This window comes from Rattus norvegicus, chromosome 16 (genome assembly GCF_036323735.1).
Source record: "Rattus norvegicus strain BN/NHsdMcwi chromosome 16, GRCr8, whole genome shotgun sequence".
Taxonomy (NCBI): domain Eukaryota; kingdom Metazoa; phylum Chordata; class Mammalia; order Rodentia; family Muridae; genus Rattus; species Rattus norvegicus.
The window spans coordinates 5,510,239-5,534,007 of record NC_086034.1 but is presented as its reverse complement, the minus strand read 5'-3'; the positions used below and the strand labels follow the sequence as shown (position 1 = coordinate 5,534,007).

Here is a 23,769-nt window from a genome sequence, read left to right as displayed (position 1 = left end):
CATCCAAAGCGTGGCCTACAGACTCCCAGAGGTGGCCAATTAAACTAGAAATAAACTAGAAATAACTGTTTTTTAAGTTCAAGCATGCCCCAGGCACCAGTTAGGCTCCCTGTATATTATCTGATAACTCTACCTGGGGTGGGCTTGGGGAGGGGATGTTCCTTCCAAGGGGTCTTAGAAGTCAAACCTATTTTCATAGCAACATTGAGACTTATATGACTTTTCTACTATGTTGCTATCTGTACTGACAGAGCAGAATCAGCAATAGCTAAGTGTTTCATTGTTGTTGTTACACGAAGTAAGATAGTGACACCAAAGTAGACTGAATACTGCATGATTCTCTTCATGTAGGCACACACGCGCGCACACACACACACACACACACACACACACACACACACACACACACAAACAAACACACACACACCAGAACCCAAAGCTTGCTTTACTTAGGAAACACCTTGGGCCCGGGGAGATAGCTCACTTGGTAGTGTGTATAGCACAGGCACAAGTGTGATCTGAGTGTGATCCTCAGCACACGTGTAAAAAGCTGAGCATGGTGTGTGTGTGTGTGTGTGTGTGTGTGTGTGTGTGTTTCTGATCCTAGCACTGGGGAGACTGAAATAGGCAGATGTTTGCAGCTGGCTGGCCAGCCAGACTAATCTAATTGGAGAGCTCCAGGGCAGGTATCAAAATCTGTCTTCTTAGGACTGAACCCTGAGTTGATCTCTGGCCTCTACATGCATGTAGATGCGTATCTGCTCATCCCCAAACATGCACACAGAAACGCATACACACAAGCCTCCTTGACGAAGCCGTAAAAATTACTAGCATGATTAAACCTCACTCCCATGTGCGAGCTGGTCTTATTAACATTCTGGGTGACAAACTGGGACAAATGCATGCCCTCCTGCTGCACAGAGACTGTACGGCTTGTGGGATAGTATCATTCTTACTGACAAACTTTGGCTCCCCAGACCCAAGTATCTGCCAGATATTTTCTTGAAGATGAAGTGAGCTAGTTACTTCAAAGAAAAAACTTGACAGTGTTTGTACCAATTATAAGACTTGAGCTTTCAAGTGAAAATTATAAATTTGAAAAACTTCTCTGTACCACCGACAGCTAAGAACTTGACAGCTTTCCAATATTAAAGATTTTCTGATGAGATTGGTGGTGATACAAATGAATGTGTGTTTTTTTTTAATGTTGTATGATAAAATGTGTTGATATTTGGAAAATGTGTGTCTCAGTGAACCAAACTGCCAGTGGCTAAGGGGTCTATTCAAACTGTGATAGAGACATGGAGTTAATGTGACAGAGTAAAATAGGGCTTCAAACTCTACATTTCAAGCAACCTTTAAAAGTAGAATTGGTGCCATGGCAAAGAATAATACCCATGGGTTATCTGAAAGGGCTACTCAAAAGGTCCACCCTTTCCCTACCACATCTAAGGAAGGCTGGACCATACAGCCAATCAGCTACTGCCGTAGACTGACGGCAGGAACAGATACAAGAGAATCTGTCTTTGCTCAGCTGGTTAGTAAAGACATTTGCAAAAATGTAAAACATCTTCACTGTTATTGTTATTTTGTTCTGGAAAATAATTACTTCTCATTAAAAAAATTAGAATGTTAACATATCATGGTTTTATTACTACTTTAAAGTGATTTATTTTCAGTGCTTCCAGTTTGAATTTTGAATATGGTAAATATCAATAGATAAATATATATGGGAACTGTCATAATTCAAAGACTTTACCAGGGCAGTTATAGGTATTGCCAGCCCTGAGGAAGATACCCTGACTAGAAAGCTAGAATTAGGGACTTGCCCTGGCCCTGGTTTTGCATTTTCCTACCCTTCTCCTCTCAGCCCTGCTGGTTCCCAGCCATCGGCCTGCTTTCTGATTTCTGCATGTGTTCAAATTTTGCTTATACCATTGGGACACACAGCCCCAAACCACTTCATTTCTTCTTCTGGTGGTCACGAGGTCAGGGCTATTCTCTGCACCATGGTCTGTGAGTGAAGAGACCCACTCAGACCCAACTCTGCAGTGTGTTTATGGCTCTATTCCGCATATAACCTTCAGGATCTGTTTGCTTGTCTCTCTTAATTAGATTTCCTAGTGTGCGACGAACCCAATTTTCATTTTCTTTTCATTATTTTCTTTCTTTCTTTCTTTCTTTTTAACCATTGGAGGAGGGCTGGGCATGCTGCAATAAACTTTATGGGATTTTGGTAAATATTAGCTGACAATTTCTAGAGACATCTATAAGCTTTTATGAGCCCATGAAAATTAATCAGAATATTTAGTGCCTGCTGTGATCACAACACTTGGCAGTTGGAGGAGGGGGCTCAGGAGATGATCCTTGCTTAAGGGCCTGGATTGAGATTGGAGAGTCAGGATTTACAGACAAAAAAGCAATCCCAGAAAGCACAGAAGCCGCATCACTAAAGAAATAATGGGTGCTATAGGGAAGGGGTGCAAGGTGGGGGGCTCACATACCTAGGTAGGTGGCTGGGCCCATCATGGGAGGCTTTTGGTAGGAAGTACGGACTCCGGAGAGGCTTGTTAAATATGAGGGTTTAGTTAGAGGTCAGCAAGGGAGGGATTTCAGGTCAGTGAATAAATTTGAGCCAAGGCAGAGTCAGAAATGAGCACAGCATGTTCACGGCCTAATGAGGAGGTTGTTGACCACAGTGAAGGTGAACCGTGCGAAAGAGTAGGCTGGAAGTCGGGCACAGGAGTTTAGGCTGGATGCGAGGGGAAGGGAGAGGCAGGTTATGGGCTGGGAAGTGACAATGTCGTTTCTGTACACAAGGTGGACAATTTGTGAGAGGTAGACCAGAGTTGATGGAGCGTCTGGCGTGTGATGGGGGTGAGGTTGTGGAGGCCATGCCGGGCTCAGGAGAGGGCTCCAAGATGCACTGCCTATGGGCAGCCTCATTCAAGATGCCAGCTCTGTGCCTTTAAGTGGGCGTGTTTTCTATCTGAAGGGCACAGAGAATACCCTGAATCAGTGGGCTAGTGGTACAGTCAAGGATTTGCAGATACAACCAACATCTCTTTCTTTCTTTCTTTCTTCCTTCCTTTCTTTCTTTCTTTCTTTCTTTCTTTCTTTCTTTCTTTCTTTTGCATTTAAAAAAATTGAATAAATTTACTCTTGGACAATTTCAGTTTACAGTACTGCATTCTGTTTACTTCTGCTATCTCCCTCCTCCCACTGTGGTCCTGGCTTCCTCCCTAGAGGGCCCTTTTTGTCACAGTCTTTGCTTGTGACCTTCTGATTCTGGCCGAGTTTGGAATTGTTCAGTGGAACTTGGTGGGCTCACTGGTCCACAACCGAAGGCAATGACTGTCTGGCCGCCAGCATCCATTAGAATAGGTATCTTTCAGTCTGGGCTTTTCTCATGTCTCAATGGCTCAGCACTAGGGTTGTGTGGTTTGGGGCAAACCAGCTCCTAGGTGTCACTTGTCATTTGCAAATATGAGTATTTACAGTAGTTTCCTCATGGGCTTCTCATGGGAACTAAGTGAGGTAATTCCCACAAGGCCTGCATTAGAACTCAACGCACAGAAACCCTCACAAAACATTAGCCACCACTTATTTTCTCAACAATTTACCTTAACATTTAAATATATGTATATTTAAATCACGCCAGTGCGCCAAAGCATGCAGAACTGTGTAGAATGGGGGAAAATAATCAAAACCAAAACCAAAAAAAAAAAAAAAAAAAAAATCCAAAATCAAAAAACAATTTCTGCCTCACAAAAGAAAAAAAAAGAAATCCCAAACCTTCAAAAATTGATTGACGATGATGTTGCAGAAATGGGAGGCCCAAACTTCAATTCCAGGGTCTCTTGAGATATCTACTGCTCAAAGGGCAAAAGCGTTTAATACCAAGTTGGAGCACCCGTGTTCAGACCTGCCCCCTTCACCCCTACATGGCAGAAAGAAATAGTTACTTCTTTTTTTTTTTTTTTTTTTTGGTTCTTTTTTTTCGGAGCTGGGGACCGAACCCAGGGCCTTGTGCTTCCTAGGTAAGCGCTCTACCACTGAGCTAAATCCCCAGCCCCCAAGATAGTTACTTCTTGAACAGGGTTCCTGGGACATCCACAAACACACAAATAAATGAAATTATATATATATATATCCATATATATATATCTTTTTCGTACCTCGAGTGTAGAACCCACGCCCCCATCATTTTATCCTGCCAATTCTCAGTTAAAACCCCTTCACTGATTCCCCGTGTAGAGGAGCCAGGTGTGATGTTAGCCAGCCACCAAACAGCCTTCTTCCAGTGGTCCTGAGACCCCCTCCTCCCTGATGTTCAAACAGATACCACCCACACATTAATCTCTTTTGTGCCTCCCTCCATCCTTCCCACAGCTTCTTCTTCTGCCCATTTTTAATAGAGACAAATTTTCAGGATTACAGGGAATTTACACAGCAGGGAGATGTCTCCGACAGTCTCTGGTACGGTTACGTCTTGGGTTGGTATGGTACGTTTGTTACCACTGTTGGTTGAGCCAGTACAGTGGGTTATTATTAACTCCAGTCCACAGTTATATCATGGTTCAGCTTTTGGTACACAAGTCTAGCCTTCTGACAATCAAATCATGCTCTAGGCCCATCATCATGGTGACATACAGAATAGCTTCATTGCCCTGTGGTCCATCTCTTCTCCCTTCTCGGTTAAGCAGTTAACTGAGAACTGGGAAAACTTCCTTACACTTGGTATAGCTCAGCGTCTGCTCCCTGTGGTAGATGGTTTGTCCCTGAGGAAGGGGCTGTGCCACATTCATCTAACCTGGTAACACCTAGCCTAGACAACTGCTCTAACCAGATGCCTAGTCAATGTTGGCTGGACCGAATGGGACTGTGGGCCAGTGTTAGAAGTCTCTAAAGGCTAAGCTTGAGACCCGGAATTCTGATATAGACACACGTACATCCTCGCAAATCTGTCCCATCAAAGGATAAGTTCTTTGAGGGACCATCTTGCATCCTTTTCGGTGAGGTGGCTCAGACTAGCCTTCTGTTACAGAACCCATAGGCTCTTTCCCAATCTTGCCACTCTCCAAAAAGCAGAGTAAAAAAAGCAGACAAGCACGGTTGTTTTCCTCTTTCCGGATGGACTAGACACCCCTCTCTCAGGAAGACCCCTGGAGAGTCATTCTTCCCAGGTGGATCCCCCCTGCAACAATCAGAGATGCTCAGTGTGTCGTCTTTGAGCAAGGAGTACCTTCCCAGAAACATTTATTTTCTTAATTCACGCTGAGCCTTTTGCTTTAAAGACGCTGTTCTCAAACGTTCTAAAACTCAGTAGGAACAAGCAGATCCGAACAAAGGCAAATAAATCGAATCCTGCAAAGTAACAAAGCAGACGCCTTTACCCAACAGCCAGCACAAAGCTAAATGAAAAATATCAGTCATCCACTAGATACAGTATTTCCCCCACTAGACAGGAGCTGGGGCCTGTAGATTCCCCCCTCCCCCAAACAGGAGGCCGAGAAGGTACAAAACAAAGTATTCATTCCTAAACGAGTCATCACTTCGAGCTGCACCTTCTACCTCTCCGCACTCGCGGTTTGAAAGACCTCGGCCGTTACTTCTCTGTACCTGCCTCCAAACACACGTGGAGGTGGTGGCGAGAGGGAGGGGGCCCACCGCCACGTATGCATAAGGCGAGGGAGGAGGGGATTGGGGCTGAGGGCAGTTCCCTGAGGACAGTTAGTGCTGCCTAAAGTGCAAGGCTCCCCCATTCCTCTGTACCCCGAAACTGGAGGAAACAGTGTGGGGGCCTGGGGACGCCTGTCCACGGTCCAGGCAGAGCCCTGGAACCCTGAGCTTTGATGCTGCAGCAGCGATCGCCTGTGGGCACCTGGGTTCCTGGGGGGCGGGGCCTCCCCCAGGTGTGCGGAGAGCGAAGGCCACCAGAGCCAGCCCAGAGGACCCCAGGAGCCTCCTCCCGGGGACACGGTACAAAAGAGCGGCTCGTCGGTGCCCCCAGCAGCAGGCACCGGGCCCCACGGGCCTGGCTCCGGGAAGGGGCGCCCGCGCGGCGGCACCGAGGGGGTTAACCCGGCGGCCCGCGGCCGCAGCGCGCTTAACCCTCGGTCAGCCGCGCCAGCCCGGGGGTGGCGGCGTCCGAGTCGCGCGCCGTGGAGCCCGGGGGGCGCGTGGGCCGCAGGCCGGCAGCTGGGGCGCGGCGCGGCCGGTGGGAGGCCCGGGCGCGCGGGGGAGGGCGGGGGACGGCGGCGGCGGGCGCGCAGCGTCGCCAGGGCGAAGCCGGCGTGCAGCGCGGCGCGGCGGGCGCGGAGCGGGCGGGCGGGCGGGCGAGCGCCTCCGTCCCCGGATGTGAGCTCCGGCTGCCCGCGGTCCCGAGCCAGCGGCGGCGCGGGCGGCGACGGCGGCGGCGGGGCACCGGGCACCGGGGCGGGCGGGCGGACGGGCGGCATGGGGGGCGCGTCGAGCGGCCCCGGCGGCCGGGCGGGCACCACCGCGGTGTCCCTCCGCTAGAGGAGGGGACCAAGCCAATTCTCCTTTGCAGCAAAAAAAGAGAAAAAAGAAAAAAAAGAAAAATTTACATGTATATATTACTAAGATAATATATACATCTGATTTTATTTTTTACAAAAAGTTTATTTTGCTCCATTTTTCAAAAAAAGAAGGAGCGTGGGTGGCAGGCGGTTTTTATAAATTATTCTTATTTTTGATTATTTGTCTCTGTCCTTCCCCACCCCCTGCTGAAGCGAAAATAAGGGCAGGGACCGCGGCTCCTACCTATCAGTAACCTCCCATACCCGTTCCTCCCCCTCCCTAACGCTGAGCATAGTGCCCTGCACACAGTAGGCGCTCAATAAATGTTCGTGGATGATGATGATGATGATGATGAAAAAAATGCAGCATCAACGGCAGCAGCAAGAGGACCACGCGAACGGTGAGCAGCCAGAGCCCGGGTACCCGCTGCCAAACCTCATCCTATCAGGATCCTACTCTTCCCACTCCCCAACCCCCATCTCCGATGCGTTGGGTGGGTTGAGGGGGTTGGAGATGATGCTTTTGGCTTGGTGTCATCTACATAGAAAGGGGTGATGCGCGGCAGCTACTTCGTTCTCCTCTTCAGGCCCTGAATGTCAGAGTTAATTCTGCATTTGCTGGGGTGGGGGCGGCCATTGGGTGTGTGGAGTACTGTGCAGCCAAGGGGCGAGAGTGAGGTGATTCGGGTTCAAGTGCCCTCGGGCTCAACTTTTCTCTTTCATTGCCCCTGAGCGATGGAAGAGGTGTTAGTCTTCAGCCTGAACCCCTTTTCCAGCCTCCCCCCCCCCACCCCCACGCCTCTGGTTGACTAAGAGGAAGGTCTTTAGTAGCATCAGGAAAATTCTAGGATTGCTCCGCTTTTACTCGTTGGGTCACTTGGTAAAGTGCACATCCATCATCTCATGGGAGAAGCCCCCCGGTCTTGGGATCTGGGGGAACAGGGTCAGGTGGAGCGAGTATTCCCGCTCGCTCCCTGTGCCTCCTGTGCACACGTCGTCGGTAACCTAGCAATGCCCAGAGAGTTGCTGCCGCTGTGGGGCTCTGCAACTCAGCCCTGGCCATGGCACCACGTGCAGTTTCCACACCAGCGGGGCTGGGTCTGAGAAGGTTGGGTTGCTTTTGGCTAGGTTCCCTCCGTGGAGGTCGTTGGCATCTCCCAACCCTGTTTTCTTGAAGCCTTTTCCGGTGAGCACTTCTCAAAGGGAAAGCTTGGCAAAATTAGTTCCTGATCTCAGATTGAGTGCCACCTGCCTGCTTTGCTGCTGTCCCAGGCTCATAGGACAGTGGGGCAGGAGACCTGTGCTTGCTTTGACTCTTTGCTTAGTGATAATTAGCTTTGCAAACGCCTGGATCTCCAACCTCTCTCCACCCTTCTCACTTTGACATCTGCTTCAGCAGAGGTGATGATGGTGGCCCAACGTGGGCACCTGTGAGACCGTCTGAGGGATGGCCAGACCCATAGTGAGGCGGGCTCCGCACATGAAGAGACCCGACCCCCCCCCCCCGCGCCCCACCTTTGAGTATTTTGCCTTGTGTGTACCTGGATGCTACTCTACGCCGAGATAATTCTTGAATAGGCCTTGAGGTTCCCTGGCATAACGCACCCTGTCTCTTAGGTGTAGGGGTGCAGGCTGGCTTGGCTGCTACTGCTGCAATTAAAAAAAAAAAAAAAGCCCTAAAGATGTTTTTCTGTTTTCGGAAGCTTGTGGAGGAAATGAGTCCCAAGCACCATGAATTTTCATTTGTAGGAAGTGTTAGTGCATAATCTAGATATTTGTTATGGGGCTTTTGCTATTGCCTGGTGCCAGTGAGGAGTTTGTTTTTTTTTTCTTCTACGTAGAAAAAATGCATTTATGGCTGTGGAGAGCTGTTGGAAGGACACCCTAAAAATGGTTAAGACTGTTGAATTTATTGGCTCTCTGTGTGTGTGTGTGTGTGTGTGTGTGTGTTGGTAATAAATTTTAGAGAAAGGCAGCTGTATAGATGTATCTGTTAAGCCATGAGAGATACGTGTGTTTTCAAAGTCAGGAAAAGACACAGGATAAATTCGAGAATAGCCCCAGTTTGTCAGAAGAGAGGCACTCATGGCTTCCCTTTGAAGACACAGGTATGGGAGAGTACCAGTGTGGCTAGGTGTGGTGCAGCAACGCATGTCTAGTGCTCAGGGCAGAGCTCTGCTGACTTCTGCATTGCCTGGCCAAACCCCACTACTTGTGACACAAGGTTCAAAATGGGAAACACAAGATGGGAGACACTTTTGCTTTTTTAAAAAGATAGTATAGATCAAGGTCTTTTTTTTTTTTTTTTTTTCTTCCCCAAAGAAAAATAATCTCTTTTCTCCTTCTCCTCAGAGGCAAACTATGCAAGAGGCACCAGACTCCCTATTTCTGGTGAAGGACCAACTTCTCAGCCGAACAGCTCCAAGCAAACCGTCCTGTCTTGGCAAGCTGCAATTGATGCTGCTAGACAGGCCAAGGCCGCCCAGACCATGAGCACGTCTGCACCCCCACCTGTAGGATCTCTCTCCCAAAGAAAACGTCAGCAATACGCCAAGAGCAAAAAACAGGGTAACTCGTCTAACAGCCGACCTGCCCGTGCCCTCTTCTGTTTATCCCTCAATAACCCCATCCGAAGAGCCTGCATTAGTATAGTGGATTGGAAGTATCCTTTTTCTGTGGGAAAGTCTTTCAAAAGGATCCGCCTTCTGCGGTGACACTTCTCAGAGCCTTAGCAGTCTGGGATGTGAGCAGCACAGGAGACTGTAGGCAAGTGGTTCATGGGCTACAGCTTCCTGTCTCCTCAGCTTGCCGAGGGTGGCTCCATGGGGTGTATATTTAGCGTGTGTGTGTGTGTGTGTGTGTGTGTGTGTGTGTGTGTGTGTGTGTGTGTGGTGCTGGGGGAAGGGAGCGAAGGCTGCAGTTTCAAAGTGGTAGGGAGTTAAAAATCTGAACTCGACCTTTGGTCATAGGATCTGGATAGGTTTAAAGCGGTTAGTGTTTGGGCGGGGGGGGGCAGTCATATGTATTTTAATTTGTTGAAAATTTGGTATTCTGCTTCAAAAAATAAAAAAGACTGAGACGGAGACTATCGTCAGTCTGTACTGGAAATAACCTTTAGTGGAATCTTCTGCTTCCAGTGACTAAAATTTGCCTGAGCAGCCACAGTGAACGTGACGGTTGCTTCTGGCACTGCTATTTGCTGATTCTAATTGTTCAGGCAGCTGCATGAACATTTGCTTCATAGGGAGGTGTTACTTTTGATATTGTTATTATTATTATTATTATTATTATTATTATTATTATTATTACTATTTTTATTTATTGGCTGGTCAATGCTATGACTTCTTGAAATTTCTTTTTGATAAGCTTAAAAACAAACCAAAACCAAAACCCTGCAGCCACACAAGTGTAGAAGCCAGGCAGGAGAGGCTGGTGAGCGTCTCTTCCTCCAAGCCCTGTGAGTGACAAAGCAGCGCTCCAGCGGGGAACTGACAGGTGCTGTATATATATACATACATATATGGACCGGCCTGACGTGGCATTTCTGAGTGTCTGCATTTTTAAAACTGAACTTTGATTGCCCCTAGGATGGTTGCCATGCCCCAGATCTTGGGAAACAATGTTGCTTCTACCTGCTTATTCCCTTCCCCAGATCTGGGAGTCCGGCTCCAGTGACTGCCACCCGCTAGAAAGGTCGAATGAAACCTTCTCTTGAACCCATGGTTTCTACTTAATCGCGTGCTTCTTTGGCCTGGGTAAAAAGCTTTTCTCTTTCCCAGAAGGGTTTTTTTTTTTTTTTTTTTTTGGGCTGACAGGCCCTCTGAGTAGTTCCTGGCAGCAGGCAGGGGTGTGCATGGAGCTTTCTTCAGCTCAGGGAAGGGAGAAGCCATGTTGGAAGCCTGCTGGGTGACAGCTACAGAGTGGAGCTGAAGACCCCTAAAAATCTAGGTTCCCATCATGGCAGCTGCCTGCATGATCTCTCTCTCTCTCTCTCTCTCTCTCTCTCTCTCTCTCTCTCTCTCTCTCTCTCTCTTAGCTTGCTTATTTTGTCTGCTCATGGACAGGAGTTAAAATGAAGCAACTGTCTAGAAAGGTTTTGGAGAGAACAGCTGAAGGCCAGGGCAGGATTTGAAGGTTTTCCTGTACTTTTTCTTTTTTAGCACAGATGTCTCCCCTCTAGAGTGAGTTATGGCATCTCTCGCATACTTGGGGCTGTGTGTGAGCATTTTCTCTTTAATCTCTCTGGTCCGAGGACAGAACTCTCCTATAGGCCAAGGGGGGGCTGCTAAGTAAGGGCATGGTTAGGTGGTCTTACTAGAGTCAAGAGGCAGCAGCTGCAGATGCTGGACACATGTTCTGAGGTTGGTGTGAGGTGATTCAGAGTAAGCAGGGACTTTCCCTGTATGTGGAGTGTCTCCCTTCATGCATAGGAGTTTGTACATAACAGTTTATACAGAAGGGATTCCTGGATCTCACTACCAGCTCTCTTTCTTGACTTACCAAATGCAAGGATGTGTACAAGGGATTTAGGAGACACGGCTGCCAGTTCAGGAGGCCCGTGCACAATTTCTGTAACAGGTAGATAGTAAATGACCCCTTCCATTTTAGGGAACGGTCATGGACATCCCCTTTCAGCAGCTCAGTCGTGCCCAGTTAGCCCTGGGAAAAGTCCGTCTGCCTTTGCAGGCGCGATGGTGCCTGTGTAAGAAACAGCTGTTGACTCAGACCCACCTATCCCTTATAGTGGTAAGACAGGATCCTCTGCTGTCTGTCTGCTGACACTAGAGTGCTGCCAAGAACAAGACACCTCAAAGGCGTAGCCTACCTGCACAGTGTGAGCAGTTCTCAGAGGAAGAAGATGGTGTGGGGGACAGGAAGCACGAGTGTGTCTTTATGGGAATGACTTCAGGATGGTTGACTTACAGTGTCAGAGGGGACCTGCAGAGAGAGAGAGAGAGAGAGAGAGAGAGAGAGAGAGAGAGAGAGAGAGAGAAGAAGGAGGAGGAGAGAGAGGGGGGAGGGATGAAGGGGAGGGGGTGAGTGGGGAGAGGTGTGTGTTCGGGAAATGGAAGCAGAGCCCGGAAGTCTTCCTAAAGTCAGATCCCAGGGCAGAAGATTTTATAACCGAGTTGAGAAATCAATATGATTAAAGCTAACTGGCTTAAAAATAAACCCATCAAAGTTAGTAAGAGGATAGTGAGATCCCAGTCCTTATTCCCGGAGTTATCCGAGCTCTCCAGAGGGCGAGGCTTTATAGAACCCGGAGCAGCTATCTCCAGAGAGGCGAGGGGTATTGGTTTCTTGCGTCACTCTCCGGGGTTCCCAGGAGGACATCGAAAGGAGACTGTCCCCATCCCTGAATCTTCAGTACCTAGTGGGACTTAGTAAAACTGCCACCATGCCTCTTGTGTATGAGCGTTGTATATAACACTGTTGAAATTCAAACCCAGGAATTACAGATTAATTCAGTGCTCAACAAACCCACTGTTTGGAAAAAGGCAGAAAACCAACCTCTTACTAACGGAATGCTTGGGCAAGCATCTGTTGAAGGCTCATCTCAAAGGGACTCTTCCAGACAGCCCTCGGAGATTTTCTTGTTAGAGCCTATTTTGAAAGTGTCTGGTGCCGGTTACTTGTGGCTTTTAAATTTAATTGTTTATAAACTGAACACAGAAACAGCACATTATGAGGTGAGCACAGCCCGGCTGTAATCTGAAACAGTTATAGCTTATTGATTACTCTGGTAGAGAAACCAGAAGAAGGGAGCTGGCAGCCCGATTATCACAGCATCCAAGGTACTAGGACATGTGACACGGGGTCACAGAGAGGAGGGAGATGGTCCCATGGCTTTGCCTGGACTGGTCCTAATCAGGAGTTTAGACTGTCCCAGCCAGGAAGAGCCTCTGAGAAAATGACTCTAACACAGTGAGAAGGACCAATGGGAGAGGTCTCTGTTGTGATGGTTATATTTCCATGTCTATGAGGGCTGATTTAGTAAGATCCTAGTCACTTTTTAAATTATAGAAAGAAGAGACCTGCTTCACACAATGACCTGACTGAATGCTCATTACTTCCAGGTTTTAATACACAACGAACACCAAAAGAATGGATGTAACATGACCCTTGCAATAGAAGAAAGGGTTGAGGAGAGGTCACAGTAAGGGGACTGTGAAAGAACCCCCTACTGGGTTTGCTGAAAACCCAGTAGTCATGATCACCACAGAATCGTGTGTGTGTGTGTGTGTGTGTGTGTGTGTGTGTGTCTGTGTGTCTGTGTATATGTGTGTGTGTGTGTGTGTGTGTGTGTGTGTCTGTGTCTGTCTGTGTGTGTATGTCCGTGTGTATGTAGGAGATAAGTGGTGGGTGGGTGGTTTTCATTTCACCAGCAGTTCAGGTGTAAGGGAGATGCTTGGGGGGTATGAGAGGGATGGATAATGTTTGCATAACACATGTGCCTTAACAAAAGCTTTCAGACCATTTGACATATTTATATTATTGGCTATTTTTGCCAATTGTGTGGCCTTAGCTATTTACATCCCGTTCCCTGAAGATGATTCTAATTCAACAAATCATAACTTGGTAAGTAACTTGGGATTCCTGCTTGCGCGATTGGTGCATGTCAGTCCTCTGCCTCCGTGACTGAGCGGGCAGACGGCATTGTGGGTGATGTGGTTTACAACTACGGATGCTGAGTTTCCCCAAGCCTCGCAACAGTGGGGTTCTGTTGTCGATACTGTTTTTTAGATTTGACCTGGATTCTGGGATTCATGCTGAATGAAAGTGTTCAAAGTCACGAGTCTTACATAAATAGGGAATGGAACCTTTTTGGAAGAAACTTGTAGAAGGGTTTTAAAATAACTTCTCTCTCTACACAGGCTTTTGTGTATTATTAGCTTTTGAACAATATTAGCTTTTTTTTAAAATCCAGTGTTGTTTTTGTGTGGTGGATACTGTGGTTAATTTTTCTGATTAATAAGCATTATGATAGATTTTGTATGTGAGCTATCAATTTTTTATAGATGTAGAATACAACAAACTTGATTATGTAGGACTCAGTTTGGGAAATAAATCAGTATGGCAGTGGAGTTTACGTCCTACGGCCTACAAAAAAAACTCCAAGTAGATTTTAGGACGAATCTATGCTTAAATGCTCCAGGATGCTGTCATATACTTTACTGCCCTCTTAAACATTTATAGTCTACAAGAGCTGAGAAAAGTCTCTGGGAAGTTTTGCAGCTAAAAAGCAGATTTCGTTTTGTTTAACTCAGCTAGTCATGGAAAGCAATTGGAATGGAGTCTTAACACTTGGGGGTTTTCTTGGGGGGGGGAGGAAGACTTTAATATCATGGTACTAGTGTTTCCTGGAACTTCCTTTGGGAAAAGTTGATAGAGTTTTTAAAAGGGAAGGCACTGAAAAACACTGAACTGAGTTTGGATCTTGCCCCATCCAGCTGCCCACTGGGTTGTACTGGGGATGGGGAACACGTCTCAGACCCTTTCTTCATTGCCATCCACCCACACGGCAGTTAAGGAGACTGGCTAAGGTCACTAGGACCTATTTAAAACGCCCTGACAGTCTGTTGTCTTTTTTCTGTGGTGCAGAAGCCATTTCAGGTTTTTTGGGGGGAGGGGTGTGGGGGGGGGCTTTGCAGCATTCTTCTTGGGAGGGCTAGGTCTTTCTAGTTGGAAGCCAGCCAAGCAGAAGATGAGGGAGGGAACCAGTGTTGGTTGCAAGAGGCTTGGTTCTCACCCTCTCTCTTCTTTGAGTTGGTTCCGTTTGATTTGGATTCTTGTGAGGAAGCTGGATGTTTTTAACCAGGCAAAGGCTGCAAAGACAAATGCTCTACACACTAGGCTCGTCCTGGTCAGGCAGAGCTTGGCTGGCAGTCTGAGGTGAAGCTTTGCTTTTATGGATTTGGCTTTCATGGTTTATGTTCAGGATTTCTGTTTCCAATGCTGTATATATTTCAGGTATACCATGATGTCTGCGTTTGGGGTTTTGGCAGTTTGCTTTCTAAAGAATTAAAAAAAAAATTGGCTGTTATTCCTGAAAAACTATGGCCTAATAGGAGGTCAGCACACAAACATGCGCATGTGCACACGCAGGCACACGCCCCTCACTACCTACCTCTGTTGTGAGATATCACCCGTGGGACTTGGGGTGTTTTCAGTGACCTGTGGTTCAGTTACAGACTTTAGGTTACCGTCTTCAAAAGGAAACTCTCGAGTGGTGGAAAGCCTCCACCAATGGGGATAGGTCACTCTAGTCTAGGCCACAGATGGTGGTAGCTTTGTTACCAAATTTAACAACGTGAATGGTGACCCAGTTTGTTGCCTTTTTGTACCTCAAAAGAAATGATTAAACAAACTTAGAAAATAAATACCTTTCAGAATGGCAGATTAATTTAGATCAATGGAATAATTAATGTAGCTGAATGAATAAGCTAATTAATATTCTGCCTTTTCCCCCCCCTCCTAAAGAAACTCAGGGCACTAATAGAAATGTTAGGCCATTTGGCTGTCTCAGCGAAGAAGTGAGGAGATGGCTACCCCTCCCTTCTTCCCTAGTTTCCCTCCCCAGTGGGTGTTTTCTAGGTGGTTCTGAAGAACCCTGTTCTGAGGGGAGGTGGTTCATTGGCTTGACCAGCCTTTCTAAAAACCTCCATATACATTCCTTTTGGTTTCTGCACTGAGCGTCTCCAACTCAGGTCATTAAAGTCTTGCTTTTACTTGGATAGTCACATGATCCAATGAGCCCTGTCTGACTTCAAACGTTTCCTTCCCCACTACAAGGAGAAGCGAGGATTTGGTGGATTTACCTTGACTCTGAGCACGGTCCCATGCCACCTCTGTCCTCCCACCGGGGAGTCTGGATTTTTAAAAAATTTTTTTTTTTTTATTTTTTATACATTTGACCCAATTTACACCAAAGCGATTGCTCTATTTTGGGGATCAGTTTAGAGGCAGCTGAGCCAAGCTTATTTTTCATCTGTAGTAAATACCTTCCATTTAATGTGAGTGACAAAGAGAAGGGCAGAAGCCGTCATGGGTTGCAAAGCTGGATGGATAGGAGCTCTGGCACATTTTTTTAATTTTAATTTTTTTTTTTTTTTGCCTGGGAGCTTGGCAAGAATGTGTGTGCCCATCCTTTAGCCTGCCATGCAGGGGCGGCTTATGTCTGATGTCTCTGTCCATTCCAGGTCATCAGTAATGAAATGAATGCTTTGGTTGGGTAAGAAATGTGACCATCCCCCCGGGTCCAGTCCGTGTTCGGTCTTTGTTGTGTGTAAACACATCTAGCTTTGGGGACTTGGAGACTACCGTGGTGGCAACACGTTTTCCCAGAGTTAGATTATCATTATTATTATTTTTAAGCATGAACGCTAAGTCTCTGTGAAGCTTTCATCCGTGGACTTCCAGGGCTGAAGCCATGGAAACACTCTGGCTCACTGGGTTTCCACAGTAAAGGCCTGCCCCGTAGCCGCATTTGCTCCGTTCCACTTAAGGCGTAGAACACGTCTTTTCTCTTCTTGCTGGCACCAAGGAGAAAATCTCTTCTGCATCAGTTGTCAGAGTGGGGACGATGGCAGGTTCCGTATTCCTGGGGTGGACACACTTTACTTCATTCCGGCCTTGGCTTGCCCATAAGCAAGCCATCATGGCTGTGCACTGTACAGTCAGTGCGACTGTTCCTGGTCCTCATCCCCAACTGGCTGCCTCTCACTTCTCCACCATGCTCAAACTGTCTGAAGGGGGATCCCCACCCACCCACTGAGAGCATCCCTGCTCTACCCCTAACCTCTGGAGCCACTGAGGGCAGACCGTCTCCACGACTCCGCTTCTGTGTGCTTCTCCATTTAGCAAAGGGGCATACACAGACCATGCCTCATGAAATATGATTTTAAACTGAATAAAAAGTTGTTTTTTTTTTTTTAACCAAGTCTCTGCCTTCATGTTGTCGAGCTCCTCTGTGTTTTTTGGCGTTGACACTTTCACCTCTATAAAATCCCTCCAACTAGCATATGATTTTCTGGGGGTAGCTCCTATTGCCCACGGAGGAGAGACCAGACCCTGTGGTTTGGGGCCACTTGATCTAGCCTGGTCTTTGTTGTTGTCCCATTCTCTGCTCCTCAGATGCACCCCCTCCCTTTGCTCCTCCAAAGCTCCCAAGCGCTCCCTTCTCTTACCTGTCTACTTCCCGTCTTTTTCTTGTACCGTTTTCTTCCCCCGAGATGACTCCATGTGGCTGCTTAGTAGCCTCAGACATAGGTCTCTATACGATAACTTTTCTGATCAGGTTTGAAGAGTTGAACTATCTTACTTCTCCTGTGGTACTCTGAGCGTTTTATCTTATTCGTTAACCCACTTCCAGCTCCTCACCCTGTGCCTGGCACAGTAGTTCATAGGAGATGTTAAGTGAGTTAGCATTTGGGATGCCAAGTGAACAGGTGTCGCAGGAGAAGTGCCTCTCCCCGCCCCGTTCCTGAGCCACAGTTTTTGGGTGAAAGGTCTCAGAGGACTGACTCTTCCGGAGCTCTCAGAGCTTGGGTTTGATGACTCTTATTTATTTGGTGCTCTGGTTCTATGGCCCTGAGTAGCCGAGAGTGGTAGGGGGCCCCTCTGGGAAGCTGTGCTGGGGTGTGGACACTTGTCAGTGGGACTGGGCATACCACAGTGGCTGGGGATGCCATGGGATGAGGTATTGTGATTGCTTTCTCCCTGTGTCTTATGGACAGCAATTGACAAGCTCACTGTATCTGCCTGGTCATGTGGTTTAGCCTCTCCTGGCTTTGCAGAGTAGGATGAAGGTAGCACAGTACCAAGAATCACTTAGCCTGGTTTATGGGCTTGGAGCATCAGATGTTCGGCATTCACCTACTTAGGTCTTGGGCGTTAGCTCTGCACTCCTGCTTAGGTCTTCGCTTTCTCTGTGGCTTCCACGTAGGCCGCACTTCTTGTGGCCATGTGCCTAGCCTGTAGCTGTTTTTCCAGGATAGCTCAAGTGCTTCTTCTTGGTCTAGCCTTCTGTAACCTTGAGTACTCCCTGCCACCTACCCTGCCTGCCCAAGTTTATGCTTCCTCCCTCGCTGGACTCTGCTTAGCACGCTATACTTTCCTACTTACAGACGCTGTTGCCTTCTTTCTACTTTGTTCAGTAGCTGTAACAGGAGTGGAGGGTGGGGGGGTGGCTTGTGTGCAGTGGCTCTGCACATGGGCACTGGGGGGGGTACAGAGCCGGCCGTTCTGTGGATGGGTTAATAGACTGGGTGGAGCTGTAGTAGGACTTCACAGAAGCCGAGAATGGAGTCTGACTCAGCGCTGTAGCTCCGTGAACTTGGGCCTGCGCCTGGCACACAGTAGGCGCGTCAGGAGATGAGTGTCACATGACCGAGTAAACACAGGGGTGAGCACATGAAGACTCTGTGTGTGCCTGCCTTTATAGAGCATTAGTTAATTTTCAACAATTGGCTAATGATTAATGTGTTGCTCACTTCTTGTCCAATATTAATGAGATTACAGGAAACACCTGTCAGAGTTCACCTATAATTTCAGGGTTGTGTCTTTGTTTCATGGCAAATTAAACTCTCCATCTCCGAGGCAGCGGAGAGGGATGGCAGTGCTCCGAGGCACTTTCTGAATCCCACCATGAGCTGGCTCCTGTGTTCGGTGCTGTACGGAGGTTGCGTGTGAATGACTTCTTTCGGGGGATTGTCACATTTCATGGGAGGATCGGTGGAGGGAGAGCCACAAAAACAGCCAGAGTAAATGACTTACAGTTTAAAATGTTGCCTGGAAGTGGTCCCCTCAGCAAGGTGAGGAGCACTTCATCGCTTTCATTGTGGCACTGTGTTTTGACAAAGGACAGATTGTGAAGCTTGATCTTTTATTGAACGGAAACTGACTTGAGCTGAGCACTGATGGTTTTGCAGAACTAGCATCCAGCCTTAAAGAGCCAGAGTCCCATTGTTAAAGTTCCTTCGGAGGAACCCCAGCAGTGTCCTTACTCATTTGGCTTCTCTTAAGGAACAAATCTCACTGTTGCATTAGGTGGAAATCTCCAACGGTCGCCTTAAAGTGAGGACACGTGGGAGCTTTAGAAGACTGGCCTGAGCCCTTTGGGTTATGCTCGGTGGGCTTAGCTGAAAGAAGAAGTGTGGATCTCTGTGCTTGCCATAGTTGTTTCTTTTTCATAGTGTTGGGGGATCTATCCAGAGTCTCAAGCATGGTAGGATGGGTGCTCTACCACAGGGCCACACCCCACTGCATTTTATTAACTCTGCCCAGAACTTGATCCCTGCCCCAGGCACAGCTAGAAAGTCAGGTTTAGAGACAGCAGTGGGACTTCATTCTACCCATTGGGCTTCTGAGTTTCATCACTTCCCGGAGAGCATCCTCACAGGCTGCCGCGTCCTTCTCCTTAGGTCATTGCAGGGAAGATGGTGAGGAATACACATTCCCTTCTTCATCCCTGCTCAAGTTTGATATAGTAAAATGCCAGGGAGGAGGCAGAGACCCTAGAAGCAGAGTGGTGGACAGTCTGCCTCCTCTGACGGTCTTCTAATGTTTAATTGTTCTTAAACGTGACATGTAGCTGATTCAGAGGGAACACTTTGCCCAGTGAGGAAGACGTATGTGTCTTCTTAAACACTGGCAACTGAGGGAGAACCCCAGAAGAGACTATCAGCTCCTCACCAAAGAAAGGTCCTGAGGAGTGACACAGGTCATGGAGACTTTACCCACGCTGCTGCCATGCGCAAGCACTGTGACAGAGACATTGGGACAGTGTCCCTGGCCCAGCAGGAGCTGGAAGGCCATCCAGGAGGGGCCTTCTAATCCTACTTCTGCCTCCCTTAGAAGGTGCAAGATGTGTCCTTCCAATCCTGTTCCGTTCATGTGGCGGAGTCGGGAAAATGGTAGAGGGGGCCTTGGCTTTTAAATTCAGGAGGGATTGATGTTCTCCGGGCTGAGGTTCTTGCAGACAGGAAGGATGTTTTCTTGGACAAGCAAAGCTGGGAAATAAATTGTGAGGAAAGCTACAGGTGGGGATGAAAGAGAAAGTGCTTGAGGCAACCAATCTGCCTCACAGCACCCTGCTTGTAAGTGTGCACATGTGTGCATGCGTGTGCATGCGTGTGCGTGCGCGCGCGTGCGTGCGTATGTGGTGTATATGAATGTTTATGTGGGTGTGTGCATGTGCTGTGTGCATACATGTATATACAGGTCTCTGTCGCATGTCTTCTCAATTGTTGGAGAACCTTAAATTTTTGGGACGGGGTCTCTTTTACTGAACCCAGAGCTTGGTTGGCCAGCCGGTATACACTCCGGAGGGAATCCGCCTGTTTTCACCCCTCCCCCAGCACTGGGATTGCAGACATATGCAATCATGCCTGGGTTTTACAAGGTGCAAACTCAGTTCCTCATGCTGTTGTGGCAACTAAGCCATATCCCAGAGCCCCTGCTGTGGTTTCCAGGGTGGGGTGGGGTGGGGGCGGTTCCTCCACTGCTAGGTGAGTAGTAATTTCAGAAATCTAGAACATCTGTTGAAATTGCTGAATTAGTGAATGTGAGGGACAGGCTAGAAGAAAGACTGGGGCTGCCTGAGGGGAGGGAGGCTAGTGCAGACTGAAAGGGCCCCGCTGGGCAGCAGGCCCTGTCAGAATTTAGCTTGGAAGGAGGAGTGTGGGGGTCCTTGGGGCTGAGTGAGATGTTCACACTCCATTGTCCTCTCCCCATGGGCAGTCAGATCTGGGGGGGGGGCTATCTGGTCTTAGGGCTCCTTGGGGAGTGTAGCACAGAGAATTCTCAGAGTATTTAATGGAGCTGTGAGGACACTTGTTTATAAGAAAGGAAGTTGATGGGGAGGGGTGTTAGATGCTCAGTCAGTATCGTGCTTGCTAAGCAACTCCCGGAACACGAGCTCTGTCTCCAGCATCTACGGTAACAAACCAGGCTGGGTGTGGTGGTGGCCTGCATACGTAACTCCAGTCCTAGGGAAGCAGTGATAGGAGGGCCCTGGGCTCTGCTCACCAGCCAGACTAGCAAGTTCCTTGTTCAGTGAGAGACCCTGTCTCAAAAACAAAGGGAGGAAGACATCCAATATTGACCTCTGACCTCTACTCACGCTTGTACACATACGTACACTCATACAGAAAGGGAGAGACAGAGACAGAGAGACACAGAGAGACAGAATATTGAGGTATCTTTATTCAACAAGTATTTACTGAGACCTACGGTTCCAACTATGCTGGCCCCGTGCCCCCATCTTCTGTCCCTTTTGGGTGTGGATTACCATGTCACTGCCTTCTCATTAGGGCAACCCCGTATTGTGAGATTAGAGGGCAGCCATGTTTGTTTCTCGTATTTTGAATTCTTCCTATATGTCATCATTTAACATTTATACAAACGATGCATGGATACATTACCTTAAATAATTAAAATAATTCAAAGTAGCTTCTCCCTTTATCCACACAGCCTTTTATAATTGCTGTAATTAGTCTGGTGTAAACTCTCTGGATTTTTTTTTCATACATACACACACATATGTGCATATATATATTATATTTATTAGATATATATAATCTGTAACTTTCTAAATATATGTGTGCACAGAGTATTTGGAACACAGTCCACGTACGGTGTTACTTAACGTGTCCTATAGATCTAGCCACATCTGTGTGCAGAGATCTGACAGCGTCTTAGCTGTTGTCAAAGCATTCCATGCACGAGTGGACCACAGTTTAGTTAATTGTTTTCTTTCTGACGAACGCTTGCATTAATTCCAAACGCTCACTATTTTAAGTGGCACCCTATTGAACACCCTCCCATGCGATTCCGAGTTCACGCTGGCCGACACCTCTTTGGCTGAGCCCATGGAGTCCCATGCTTTGAATTTCTGGTTGTGCGAGGTGTAGAGTGTGTGAGTGTGTAGCTTCAGTGTGCCCTGCTGTGTGTCTTCTGCCCAGACCACATCTTTCTGATACCAGCAGCCATTTTACTCTGACGAGTGACCGTTTGCTTTGTATCTCAGGCTCTAGAGAAAGGGCTCCTGGGGCAGGGGACGGCCTTTCTGGGATGTTGGCATCCTGGGGCACCTGGAAAAAGATCCACGAGCCAAAGTCGTCCTAGATGCCAGGCTCTTTGCAGCCCTGACTCCGATCAAGGGCACTTGGATTGATTCTTTGGAAGCTCCGTGTGCCATGAGCTTGTGAGCTGCAATGTTTCCAGATGTAGCATCCATCGAATGAACTAAGAAGATGAGTCGTAGAAAAACCGAGTTTCGAAGATTATTATTGATTATTATCGTGTGTGCGCAGGATGCACGTAGGCATGGGTGCCGTGGAATGTGTGGTCAGAGGACATGGCTTTATGGAGTCACTTCTTTTCTTCCTTGTCTATGTGTGTTCCAGGGGTTGATTTCCAGTCACCAGGCCCGTGGGGCCAGTGGCTTCACCCATGGGGCTGTCTTACGTACATCCTAGTTTACACATGTTTGTTATGCTTTAGTTCATGATAGATGCTGCACTGCAGTCTGTTAGCTAGGGAAGGGGAAAAAAAATCACATAATAATTTCCACTTTCCCTTGTTCCTTGTATATTAACAACTTTACTTTCATACATAGTAAACATGTTCTGTTTTATGGAACTTATATAGGGTTTATACCCCTTTTACTCCCAAAGGCTTTGAAGGGTATTAGAAAATGGAATCCTAAGGGGCTAGGGAGATGGCTCCATGGCTAAAGGGCAACAGGGGCTCTTCCAGGGTCCCCAAGTTGGATTCCCAGCACCCACATGGTAGCCCACAGTTGCCTGTAACTCCAGTTCCAGGACACTCAACACCATTTTCTGGCTTCCTCGGTAAAGAGGCACAGATGTGATACCTGGTACATGGTATGCCAACGAAACACTCAAGTACAAAACAGTATGTGAATTTTCACAAGTCGGAAAAAATTAGCATTTAGACGGATGTGCATGTGTGTGCTCGCATCCTCACGGTGTGTGTGTGCCACGGTGCTTGTGTGTGGATGTAAGGGGACGATTCTGCAGCATTAACCACCCGACAGACCCAGAAAGTAGGTATGGCAGAGAACTGAGACACAGAAGAGCTGCCAGGTCCTTCAGGTGCATGGGGCAGTAGCACCTGTGCCCTTCGCTGGCCATTAGAGTTCCGGTGCTGACGGGAAAGAGAGCTCACCCGGACCTGCATAGCTTTTATTTCTCCACAAAGAGAGACAACCCCATGCCTCCACAGAGCACTTTGTAGGATGCGGTCCACGGACGAGTCCACAGCATGGGTCCTTGTACAGTATAAGGCACAACACTGGCCCTGTGAGTCACATCTCTGCTTTTACAAGGGTCACAAGTGCTGAGCACACATGTGGTCTCTGCACTCATGCCTTGTCTAAAGGCCAGGCACCGCATTTCACTGTCGTAGGAATTGAAAGCGTTCCTACATTTTAAAGTAACCGTTTGGCTATGTAAAGTAGGATGAAAACTGGGACTGTTAAAATGAATAGTTTAACACAGCTATCACTTTAGGCGTTCATGGTTTTGAGAATTTATCATGTGTGAAACCTAGTCCATTCTGTGCACTTGCATTGTGTGAACCCACTTCAAGCCAGAAAACAAGGGATAGCCTGGAATCATGCAAAAGACTCCACCCATCAACCAAAAAAAATTTTTTTTCCCCAAGAGATGTTGTTGGATTATTTTAATCTTAGGAAGTGGCCGATACTGTTAAGAGCTGACATTCTTGTGTGTTCTTCAGTAAATAGAGGACAGTGGGGCATAACGAAGCACTGTTTGTGTTGAAAAGACTGCTTTCAAACTGTACAAAAACATCTCAAGTGGGTAAACGACAGAATGCTGCCTTTCCATACCAGGAGCAAGCCCTTGGTCCCGCTTCGGTGATAACGCACGAGTGAACCACTCTGTGCTTACACAAATTCTGACTCGTCGAAATATGAATCAATTGTGAATCCACCCATGGCTCACTTCGGAGTTTTTAACCAGGTGGTAATGAAATGAAGACGTTTAAAATTACAAATCAGAAAGAAAAGAACTGGCAAGGGTTGGGGAAGAGACATGCTTCTTACGTCTTTTGGTCTAGGAGGCTAACAGGGTGATAAGAGACTTCTGGGGCACAGGAAGCGTTGGAGTGGTCCGTTTGCCTACTGAGTTTGGCTGATGGCGCCTTACAGTCAGCAGGGGCTGAGCAGACAGGATGCCCT

At 47.6% G+C, this 23,769-nt stretch overlaps 1 protein-coding gene across 25 annotated transcripts in view; it reads left to right on the top strand.

Annotated features, from left to right (window-relative positions):
• Positions 1–6,458: 6,458 nt before the first annotated feature.
• Cacna1d (calcium voltage-gated channel subunit alpha1 D) overlaps positions 6,459–23,769 on the top strand; it is a 293,868-nt gene continuing 276,557 nt past the window's right edge. For 24 of the 25 annotated variants that reach the window (XM_063275281.1, XM_006252595.5, XM_063275280.1 and 21 more), the window contains exons 1-3: positions 6,579–6,943; positions 8,895–9,204; positions 13,016–13,121. In XM_063275281.1, coding sequence (XP_063131351.1) covers positions 6,877–6,943; positions 8,895–9,204; positions 13,016–13,121 — 483 coding nt within the window. In that variant the 5' untranslated portion in view covers positions 6,579–6,876. Of the gene's footprint in view, positions 6,944–8,894; positions 9,205–13,015; positions 13,122–23,769 lie in introns of all 25 variants that reach the window. The other variant, NM_001389225.2, reaches the window with a different exon arrangement.